Genomic DNA, 12,276 nt, shown 5'->3' with positions numbered 1-12,276 from the left:
TACCTCTGGCTTGGTCGGGCGCCCCTAAAGACCCAATTGGCTGTGTCTGAGGGTGGGAAGCCAAATATGGGTATGTGTCCTGATCGCTGCACTAGTGCCTCCTCTCGCTGGTTGGGGCACCTTTGCAGGGGGGAGGGGGAACTGGGGGGAATAGCGTGATCCTCCCACGTGTGACATCCCCCTGGTGAACTCCTCACTGTCAGGTGGAAGGAAGCGGCTGGCAACTCCACATGTATCGAAGGAGGCATGTGGTAGTTTGCAGCCCAGCCCGGATCGGCAGAGGGGGTGGAGCAGTGACCGGGACGGCTCGGAAGCGTGGGGTAATTGGTCGGATACAACTGGGGAGAAAATCCTATAGAAAAGTGAAAGTAAATGTGATATGTGCAAAAGCTAGGAAACACGGTTGCTCAGCACTTAGTAACACCACCTTTGGCAGAAATTACAGCTTCCCAATGTTTCCTGTTACCAGTTAAGATTCCTTCTTAACTGAAGGCAACTATAAAGTTTAATAAATACTTGGAGAACTTCCAACCTCCCAAAATGTGATTAGGACTCTTCAACAACCACAGGCTGTCTTTCAGGAGCACTTCTAAATAAAGATAACTGACTACTACCAAGCAGGGAAAGACTAGTCAAAAGAAGCTTTATCAGTGCTTCCAGCTTTGAATTTCCAATGCCAGAAACATCGTCGGACATGGAATTTAAGGAGGACTGTTTTAATCACAGCTGAACGTGGAAGACCTAGAAATATATACAATACAACTGCTCACAGACTGGTCAGATATGCATGGCATGAATACAAAGGACCATGGGAAGGGTTCAAAGACATGGAAGCAGTGACGCAGCAGTCCACACCATGGTGCTGCTTACACACAAATGATCTGGGGGAAAGAGTTACCAGAAGGACAACTTATCTCTGGTCTCATCACAAAAGTCAATGTTTAAAATATGCAAAATAACACTTTGATAACCCAGAACGTTTTTGGAGCAAAATTATGTTGACTGGTGAAACAAAAGTTGACCTTATTGGCCACAAAAATAAGATTTGTGTAGGAAAAACAGATGAAGCACTGGAAGGAAAAAATACCTTCCAGCTGTAAAGCATGGGGGTAAATCTGTTATGATTCTTGGTTGCGAGGCAGCCAGTGGTACAGGAAGTATTGGTGTGGGAGGAAGAATGGATTCAACTAAATATCAACAGCCTCTATTGTCCTCAGGTCAGTGATGACTAAGATTCTGAGAAGAGGTTTGACTATTTCAGCAAGACATTAGTCTTAATCTTACCTGGAAATCAACAATCAAATACTTACAAAACAGTTATGGATCAAAAGGTTGTTTTTTGAATGGCCTTCACAGTACCTAGACCCAAATTTTATTAAACCTCTCTGGGGAAATCTCAATTACAGGAATAGGGCACAGCACCAACAGCTGCCATTGGTGCTGTGCCTCACAGGGTACCGATGGACACTGTAAAATCCACTCTGGTGACCCCTGAGAAACAGGGAAGAAGCTGAAAGAAGACAAAGTAATAGGAATATTTCTGAACTAGCTCTGCAGGGAAGAGTAGGACAAATCCTAAAGCAAGAATAGAAAGAGTCCTGGCCAGCTACAAGAAATGTTAGGAAACTGTGATTTCTTTTTTCTATTTCTTTTTTTTTGGGGGGGGAGGGGGGATTTTCCCCCTTTTTCTCCCCCAATTGCATTTGGCCAATTAACCCACTCTTCCGAGCCATCCTGGTCGTTGCTCCACCCCCTCTGCCAATCCGGAGACGGCTGCAGACCACCACATGCCTCCTCCGATACATGTGTAGTCTCCAGCCGCTTCTTTTCCCCTGGCAGTGAGGAGTTTCACCAGGGGGATGTAGCGCGTGGGAGGATCACACTATTCCCCCTAGTCCCCACCCCCGAAAAGGCACCCCAACCGACCAGAGGAGGCGCTAGTGCAGCGACCAGGACACATACCCACATCCGGCTTCCCACCCGCAGATGCAGCCAATTGTTTTTGTAGGGACGCCCGGCCAAGCCGGAGGTAACACGGGGATTCGAACCGGCGATCCCCATGTTGGTAGGCAACAGAATAGACCGCCACGCCACCCAGACGCCCGGAAGCTGTGATTTCTGCCTGAAGTGGAGTTACCAGAGGTCCTTTGCCCAGCATAGAGAATAATGATGTCTTGTTGTACCAGCAGATGGCGGTAGATAGCAGAAACGCCAAAATGAACGAAAGTCAATGAGACGTTTCCACAAAATTGCCTCTAAATGAGTTAATATATATTTTTAGTTGGAAATTCAGCGTCATGCATAGACAGCTGGGTTTTTTTTTCTAAATTTATAGCTGATTTCTCCCAACTTAGTAGCCAATCAATCCCTATTTTAGTTCAAACACTCCCCCTCGTACTGCATCTCTCCGGCCGGCAGTCTTGAAGGAGACGCCTCGTCACGGAAGTGGCGAGGCGAATCCAGGCCGAACCACTGCTTTTTCCTCACACATGCAGAGACGCATCCATGTGACGAACACAAGCCGACTCCGCCCCCCTCCTGAAGTCAGCGTTGCCAATTATTGCTGCTTCATCGAATCCGGCCATAGGCGGATCTGACGAGACCGGGGTGTGAACCCCAGTCCCCAGTGGGCAACTGCGTCGACACAAAGCCGATGCTTAGACCGCTACACCGCTGCGGACCCCTATAGACGGCTGGTTTAAAAATAACATTTTCTCTGCATTTCATTACTTGAATTTGTGCACCATTTAGGTACAAATAGCTTATTCTCTCAAGATATGGAAAACATCTTGTGAATATTCACGAGGTCTCCTTTTTGTCACAGTAAAGCTTGATTTATGGTTGATGGACAACAGTTGTTTTGATGGTAAGTTTCCTAAACCAGAGAGCCTTATTGCTTTGCTAAATGAAGGATAGATAAAGGACATTGCTTTGGATTGAAAAACAGTGAACCTATCTATGCCATGAGCCAACAAGGCTAGCTGTTGGAAATCTCTCGTCAGACTGACAGCGATACCTTCTTATCTGGCCAGTTATTATTTATGTTATTTGTGAACCAGCTAACCAGTCGATGTTGCATATCCTCAAAGCAAGAGGTATTGCTTTGAGGCTATGGTCATATCACAAGCAAGGATTGTATTTCAGAAAATAGATCTGCAGGGCGTCTGGGTAGCGTGGTGGTCTATTCCGTTGCCTACCAACACGGGGATCACCGGTTCGAATCTTCATGTTACCCCCGGCTTGGTCGAGCGTCCCTACAGGCACAATTGGCCGTGTCCGCAGGTGGGAAGCCGGATGTGGGTATGTGTCCTGGTCACTGCACTAGCGCCTCCTCTGGTCGCTTGGGGCACCTGTTCGGGGGGTAGGGGGAACTGGGGGGAATAGTGTGATCCTCCTACGTTCTGCGTTCCCCTGGTGAAACTCCTCACTGTCAGGTGAAAAGAAGCGGCTGGCGACTCCACATGTATGGGAGGAGGCATGTGGTAGTCTGCAGCCCTCCCCGGATCGGCAGAGGGGGTGGAGCAGCGACCGGGACAGTTCGGGGAGTGGGGTGATTGGCCAGGAACAATTGGGGAGAATAAAAAAAATAGATATGCATTTACAAATGAAGGCATATCGCGTTATAAATGCAGCAATAGTTCGTTGCTCGAAGATCTCTAATATTGACAGTGACAGTTATTTTCTAGCAATTATCTCCATTAACCAGCAGTGGATTGAACTGAGGGTCTCTGCTGTTACTACGTACCAACCACCAGGGTACTCGAACGATTGCTCATGCCACATTACTTTTTTTGCATCAGACTGTTGTGTCCAGTAAAAAGGTCATCATGCATTAAAAGGAAAATTTTCCAATTTTCAACCTTATCTCTGTGTCTGTCTGCCACAAGGAGTGTCTGTCTGCCACAAGGAGAGCACATTAAAGAAAAAACCCTGCAGCTGGTCCTGATCGTTTCTGCATCTCTGAGGCGGCAGTGACACTTTTTTTTTTTCTGTCCTCCAACTGAGATTTCATGATGTCAGCTGGCAGATGAAAAAACTAACAGCCTAGAAGGGTTTCTAATATGCTAATCTATACTAGAGACGCCCTTCACAAAAACACATCCTCGTTCTCTTGGCAAAGCTACGTTTCCGATGGTGGAAATGATGTTCTACAACACTAGCACAAAGGATTTTATGGACGACAATAGAGAAGCTAGAGTGCAATGCATTCTGGTACCTGTAGGCACTTTGAGAATGACTCTGTGAGCAGGAAAACACTGATTTCTTCATCATTTCTCATCGGCGGCACGGTGGCCCAGTGGTTAGCACTGTTGCCTCACAGCAAGGAAGTACTGGGTTCGAACCCCAGGCCGTCCCAGGTCATTTCTGGCTGGCATGTTCTGTTGTTGCATGTCTGTGTTGGTTTCCGCCGCGTGCTGCAGTTTCCTCCCACCATCAAAAAGACATGCATGTTAGAGTTAATACTCCGGTCTGTGCCCCTGACCAAACCAATAGGAAACTGGAGTTTTTCCGCCCACTGCTCCTATACAATACTGCTACTGCTACTACTTCCAGCTGCTCCCATTAGGGGTTGCCACAGCAGATCATCCATTTCCATGTCCTCTGCATCTTGCTCTGTCACGCCAAACACCTGCATGTCCTCCCTCATCACATCCATAAACCCCTCTGGTCTTCCTCTTTTCCTCTTCCCTGGCAGCTCCATATTCAGCATCCTTCTCCCAATATACCCAGCATCTCTCCTCCACACGTGTCCAAACCATCTTAATCTTGGCTCTCTTGCTTTGTCAACCTGAGCTGTCCCTCTAATATACTAGTTCTTTCTTCGTCACTCTCACTGAAAATCTTAGCATCATCAACCCTGCCACCTCCAGCTCCACCTCCTGTCTTTTTGTGCCACTGTCTCCAAACCATATAACATAGCTGGTCTCACTATGTCTGTGAATGTTCTCATTCATCCAGGTCATGGTTATCCAAAGGAATTGAATCAAGTGCAACTGGACTTGGTATATATCCGTGAAGACGTTTCGCCTCTCATCCAAGAGGCTTCATCAGTTCGTGCCTTTCTGACTAGACCAAGCTAGTCTGACTGGCTGGTGATGAGACTCTGATGTTTAGCCTCTTTGGAGTCATTATCAGAGCTATTGATGTCCATGGCTCTTTTGTGTTCCGATGTTTAGCAACGACAGTTGTTGGAGGTGTTAGTTTCGACTTCGTTAGTGCTCCATTCAGTGGTCATGAGTCGTTGGAGCCGTTAGTGACCGACTGTTGTTCTTGGAGGCTAAGCTTTTGAGTCTCCTGGGTAGAGATGAAAGGACAGCATTGTAAGTGGGAGATAGGTGGTGTTGCAGACCTCCTCCTCTGTTGAGGGATGGTTTTTCCAGTTTTGCATAGATGGCTTGCATAGATGGTCTCACTACCATCTTATAAGCCTTCCCTTTAATTCTTGCTTGTACCCTTCTGTCACAAATCACTCCTGATACTCTTCTCCACCCACTCCACCCTGCCTGCACTCTTCTTCACCTCCCTTCTGCACTCCTGTTACTTTGAACAGTTCACCCCATGTTTTTGTTTTGGGGTTTTTTTCCCCTCTTTTTCTCCCCAATTGTCAATTGCACTTGGCTAATTACCCCACTTTTCTGAGCCATCCTGGTGGCTGTTCCACTCCTTCTACCATTCTGGGGAGAGCTACAGATTACCACATGCCTCCTCTGATACATGTGGGGTTCTTTTCACCTGACAGTGAGGAGTTTCGACAGGGGGACGTAGCGCCAATGAGAGAGAGAGAAGACGCTAATGCAGCAACCAGGACACATACCCACATGTGGCTTCCCACTCGCAGACACGTCCGATTGTGTCTGTAAGGATGCTCGACCAAGTGGGATGGGAATTCGAGCAGGAGATCCCCATGTTGGTAGGCAATGGAATAGACCACTACGCTACCTAGACGCCCCGACCTCAAGTATTTAAACTCATCCACCTTTGTCACCTCTACTCCTTGCGTCCTCCCCATTCCGCTGTCCTCCCTCTCGTTCACGCACATGTATTCTATCTTGTTCCCACTGACTTTCATCCCTCTTCTCTCCAGTGCATACCTCCACCTCTCAAGGCTCTCCTCAACCTGCTCCCTACTCTCGCCACAGATCACAATGTCATCCGCAAACATCATAGTCCACGGACACTCCTACCTGATCTCGCCCATCAACTTGTCCATCACTATTGCAAACAAGAAAGGGCTTAGAACCGATCCTTGATGTAATCCCATCTCCACCTTGAACCCATCTGTCATTCCTACCACACACCTCACCACTGTCACACTGCCCTCATACGTATCCTGCACCAATCCTACATACTTCTCTGCTACTCCCGACTTCCTCATACAATACCACACCTCCTCTCTCGGCACCCTGTCGTATGCTTTCTCTAAATCCACAAAGACACAATGCAACTCCTTCTGGCCTTCTCTATACTTCTCCATCAACATTCTCAAAGCAAACATCCCATCTGTGGTGGTCTTTCGGGGCATGAAACCATACTGCTGCTTGCTGATCATCACCTCTCCTCTTAACCTAGCTTCTATTACTCTTTCCCATATCTTCATACTAAGACATGTAGGTCAGGTGAATCAGCCATATTAAATTGTCCCTAGGTGTGTGTGTGTGTGTGTGTGTGTGTGTGTGTGTGTGTGTGTGTGTGTGTGTGTGTGTGTGTGTTGACCCTGTGATGATCTGGCGGCCTGTCCAAGGTGTCTCCCCGTCTGCCGTCCAGTGACTGCTGGGCTAGGCTCCAGCATCCCCGCGACCCTGAGAGCAGGATAAGCGGTTCCGATAATGGATGGATGTATGGATATCTTCATGTTGTGACTGATCAACTTTATACCTCTGTAGTTGCTACAGCTCTGCACATCACCCTTATTCTTGAAAATCGGTACCAGTATGCTTCTTCTCCACTCTGGCATCCTCTCACTGTTCAAGATTGTGTTAAACCATCTAGTTAAAACCTCCACTGCCATCTCTCCTAAACATCTCCATGCCTCCACAGGTATGTCATCTGGACCAACAGCCTTTCCACTCTTCATCATCTTCATAGCTGCCCTCACTTGCTAATCCACCCCACTTCCTGATTCACTATCCCCATATCATCCAACCATCTCTCTCTCATTTTCTTCATTCATCAGCCCCTCAAAGTATTCCTTCCACCTTCTCAGCACACTCTCCTTGCTTGTCAGCATATTTCCATCTCTATCCTTCATCGCCCTAACTTGTTGCACATCCTTCCGTGCTTGGTCCCTAAGCTGGGAAGGATGTGCCAATCAGTACAAATCCTTTTCTCCTTCCTTAGTGTCCAACCTCTCATACAACTCACCATATGTCTTTCCTTTACCTTCCCACCTTTCTCTTCGCTTCACGCAACATCTCCTTGGACTCCTGTCTACTTTCTTCATCTCTCTCCCTATCCCACTTCTTCTTTGCCAACCTCTTCTATATACTTTTCTGTACTTTCTCATTCTACCACCAAGTCTCCACATTTTTCTTCCTCTGTTCAGATCACACACACCAAGCACCTTCCTAGCTGTCTCCCTCACTATTTCTGCAGTAGTTGCCCAGCCATCCTGCAACTCTTCATTACCACCCAGTGCCTGTCTTAACTCCTCCCTGAACTCCACACAACAGTCTTCCTTCTTCATATTCCACCATTTGATTCTTGGCTCTGTCTTCACTCTCTTCCTCTTCTTGGTCTCCAAAGTGATCCTGCAGACCACCAACCGATGCTGCCTAGCTACGTTCTCCCGTCACCACCTTGTAGTCTCCAATCCCTTTCAGATCATGCCTCCTGCATAAGATATAGTCCACCTGTGTGCACTTTCCTCCACTCTTGTACGTCACCCTGTGTTTTTCTTCTTGAAATATGTATTCACCACAGCCATTTCCATCCTTTTCACAAAATCCACCACCATCTGTCCTTCCACATTCCTCTCCTTGACACCATACCTACCTATCACCTCCTCACCACCCCTTTTCCCTTCACCAACATGCCTATTGAAGTCCGCTCCAATCACCACTCTCTCCTCCTTGGGTACCCCTCCACCACGTCATCCAACTCACTCCAGAATTCTTCTTTCTCTTCCACCTCACACCTAACTTGCGGGGCATATGCGCTGATAACATTCATCATCACACCTTTGATTTCCAGCTTCATACTCATCATTCTGTCTGACACTTTCTTCACCTCCAACACACTCTTGACATACTCTTCCTTCAGAATTACCCCTACCCCATTTCTCCTCCCATCCGCACCATGGCAGAAGAGTTTGAACCCACCTCCGATGCTCCTGGCCTTATTCTCCTTCCACCTGGTCTCTTGCACACAGTATATCTACCTTCCTTCTTTCCTTCATATCAGCCAGCTCTCTCCCTTTACCAGTCTTGTGCCAACATTCAAAATTCCGACTCTTACCTCCACACTCCTACGCTTCCTCCTCTCTCACTGCCTCTGGACATGCCTTCTCCTTCGCCCAACAGTAGCGTAGTTTCCACCGGCACCCTGCTGGCCAACAGTACCAGTGGCAGTCATTGGTAACCCGGGCCTCGACCTAACCGGTATGGAAATCTGATTTTTGATCTGCATATTTGATTTGGCAGACGTTTTATGCTGTATGCCCTTCCTGACGCAACCCTCCCCATTTATCCGGGCTTGGGACTGACAGTAAGAATGCACCGGCTTGTGCATCCTCAGTGGCTGGCTTACTGCTCCTATACAACAGGATGTGTTAAATACAGAAAACAAATTTCGTTGTAACCTACAATGACAAATTAAAGTGGCTTTCATTTCATCAATATAGTACCCAATGAGGATTTTATTCCTTCAATCCACTACATTACTCATCAGTACTGATTGCACATACACAAAACCATTGTAGAAATTTTCCTTTTGCAGAACTGCGACTGCCAACTTTTGCAGAAATGTCAAGTTTAAGTTTGTACTGTGCAGTTTGTGTTTATTTCTCCCGTGTTAAGCAAAACATGTAATTTTTACCAGAGATGTCCAGGCTTGCTTACAACTGTCTATGCACACGCAGACATAAAGTCAGCATACAGAATGCTTATGACTAGGAAGTAGGCTGTGAGCCAAGTCATCAGGTTCTTTCTTAGGAACTACCAGAGTAAAGAAACGCTCCGTATAGCTTTCCACAATCCACTGAGTTACTGAAAAGGCATATAAGTTTGGTTTTTTTTCCATTATCATGTTGAGACTGTAATGAGGCTACTGGGTGCCACTCCATGCCGGCAAGGAGTTGGGTAGACTGTTATCATTTGGGTTTCCTTTAGCAGTGGAGCTTAAATTAAGACTTGGAAGTCCACAGTAAAACTACAATGGCAACGTCATGCACATGCAGCATCGGATCCAACAGTCACCTACAGCCTCATTCATCAATCGTTTGTAAATATGTACAAATTTGTTCTTACACGCCCATGGAATGTTTTTAGCCCTCAAGATTGTCTGACAGTTAGAAGCAAAGCATGATGGTTATTTGTAATTACTTCCCCCTAACATCTTTAGTCTACCTCTTGCAATGGGCAATCACCCAGGCTTACAATGTTAGCCATTTGGTGTCTAAATTCAGGGGTTACCCAGGTTCTACACTGGTCTGTGAGACAAACTTCAGGGCTAAAAAATCCCACGGGTGTGGAAGAACAAATTTGTACCTACGGATGATTGATGAATGAGGCCCCTAGTCGACCAACACCAGCATCTCCTCCACCGAACACAACAAGGATTCACACATTTTTTCCCCTCCCCCTTTTTTCCCTTACTGTACCCGGCCAATTACCCCACTCTTCTGAGCCGTCCCGGTCGCTGCTCCGCCCCCTCTGCTGATCTGGGGAGGGCTGCAGACTACCACATGCCTCCTCCAATATATGTGGAGTCTCCAGCCGCTTCTTTTCACCTGACACTGAGGAGTTTCGCCAGGGGGACGTAGCGCGTGGGAGGATCATGCTATTCCCCCCAGGACACATACCCACATACGGCTTCCCACCCACAGACACGCCTAATTGTGTCTGTAGGGACACCCGACCAAGCCGGAGGTAACGCGCGGATTCGAACCAGTGATCCCTGATCCCCGTGTTGGTAGGCAACGGAATCGACCGCTACGCTACCCGGACGCCCCCAAATGAGCATATTTTGAGACCATTCCACGCCAAACCATGCGCTAACGGAAATGCCATTGGAACGGCAACTTTCTGTGTTCAGACTTGTTCCCTCCTGCTGTGGGAAAACCACCAAAAGCTTATGAACCCCCAGTAATACCAGTCTGTATTCATGCCTGGTGGCATAATAGATAGCATAAACTTTGTTCATTTTAGCCACGACAGAGTCAGCTGACAGCTGAGACAAACGTGTGTAGCAGTCGTCATGGATCGCGTCATACCAGACCTACAAGCAATACATAGTGAGTGATAGATGTGCTCGGTGGGTGGTGTGAGAGTACATGGATTGGATGGGGTCCAGTAAGCGATGAAATAGCATGAAGTCTTTGATCTTCCCTGGTACTTCCTGCCATGTGTGTTTTTGCCTCTTCGCTCTTCTTCCTCTGTCAAGCATTTTCTCCTAATTATACTGTCAAATTAATATCGCCATCTTGCATCTGTTCTCTCTTCGTCCGCCTCTCCACATCTCTTCCTTCCCCTATCCACAAATCATTTTCATTTCCCTTCTTTGTTCTGTCCCACTCTTTCTGGTTTTATCTTCTTTTTCTTGCCTCCCGACTTCCTCATCTCCATCTCTCTCTCTCACTGTCTCGCTCACTGGCTGTCTCTCTCTCTCTCCCTTTCTCTCCCTCTCTGTCTCGCTGTCTGTCTGTCGCTCTCCCTCTTTCTCTCTCTTCATCGCTGGCTGGCTGTCTCTCCCTCTCCCTCCCTCTCTCTCACTGGCTGTTTCTCTCGGCTGGCTGTCTCTCTCTCTACATCTCTCGCTCTCACTGGCTGTCTCTCTCTCTACATCTCTCGCTCTCACTGGCTGTCTCTCTCTCTCTCTCTCTCTCTCGCTGGCTGTCTCTCTCTCTGTCTCGCTGGCTGTCTCTCTCTCTCCATCTCTCTCTCTCTCTGTCTTGCTGGCTGTCTCTCTCTCTCCATCTCTCTCTCTCTCTCGCTGGCTGTCTGTCACTCTCTCTCACTGGCTGTCTCTCTCTCTCCCTCTCTCTCACTGGCTGTTTCTTTCTCTCTCTCTCTCTCTCTCTCTCTCTCTCTCTCTCTCTCTCTCTCTCTCTCTCTCTCTCTCTCTCTCTCTCTCTCTCTCTCTCTCTCTCTCTCTCGTGTCTTTTCCATATCCAAGCAGGGGCCGAATTGTTCTTCAACCGTCACGTAACCAGCCTCTTTCAGAAAGGTGCATCATGGGAAGTACACAGGAAGGGTGGAGAGTGGGAGGAGTTTGATGCCGTTGTCTTGACGATGCCTGTACCACAGATACTTCAACTGCAAGGAGACCTGGGAAAGTGTGAGTTAGGAAACACACACACGCACACACACACACACACACACACACACACACACACACACACACACACATTCAGCATTGGCTCATTGGGGGTTGATTGTATGGCATGTACATTTAGGCATAATGTGTGTGGGGTTGTGTTTTATAAGTTGTGTAGCTTTGCATCGGTGCGTGTTTGTGATTGCACGTGAGTTTGCGTTACACTCAGCAGTTCATTGTGTCACGCAGCTCTCAGTGTATGATGTCATTGTCTCTAGGGTGCAGTAGCAGCGTTGTGCCTGATGGTGGCAGTGTGGCCTGTGGTCTCGACTTCTCGGAGAGGAGACGCTGTTGATGTGAAATGAATGAAATCACACTATAACCTTTGTCTCCTCGTAGGAAGTCGCTGTGATGAAACGGCTCGCTTAAAATAGTCCCAAAGAATCTATAACATGAAGAAGTGAGAACGTTAGAGGCGTGTAGGGGAGTGGTGTTGAAAGAGGGCAAATAAAACACCTGGGAGGTAAGAGACAGTACGTGGTAAAAACAACCCCACGGCCATGTGTAGTAGAAGCAGACCTCTACATGTTGTCCCGCAGAAGATAGCCAGCGTCTCATGCCGAGGTGTGTTTAGTCCTTACATTAATACCACACACACACACGCACAAAAAGCATAAATATTTACACTATTGCTTATTACATTTTCCTCGGCGGTCCCTTTACCTGCCAATAGAACATGCCCAAATGCCCCCAAGCTGTCAATATATTACCTGAAAGGTTTCTTTTTCTTTTTTTTTTTTTGCC

The 12,276-nt window shown here is 47.5% G+C and overlaps 1 protein-coding gene across 2 annotated transcripts in view; it reads left to right on the top strand.

Annotated features, from left to right (window-relative positions):
- Positions 1 to 12,276, top strand: part of rnls (renalase, FAD-dependent amine oxidase) — a 33,448-nt gene that overhangs the window by 5,874 nt on the left and 15,298 nt on the right. The window contains exon 4 of one of the 2 annotated variants that reach the window (XM_056297538.1): positions 11,335 to 11,493. In XM_056297538.1, the coding sequence (XP_056153513.1) occupies positions 11,335 to 11,493 (159 nt within the window). Of the gene's footprint in view, positions 1 to 11,331; positions 11,494 to 12,276 lie in introns of both variants that reach the window. The other variant, XM_056297537.1, reaches the window with a different exon arrangement.

This window comes from Lampris incognitus, chromosome 17, assembly GCF_029633865.1.
Source record: "Lampris incognitus isolate fLamInc1 chromosome 17, fLamInc1.hap2, whole genome shotgun sequence".
Taxonomy (NCBI): domain Eukaryota; kingdom Metazoa; phylum Chordata; class Actinopteri; order Lampriformes; family Lampridae; genus Lampris; species Lampris incognitus.
The sequence above is the reverse complement of the archived record's forward strand: the minus strand, read 5'-3'. Positions and strand labels throughout refer to the sequence as shown.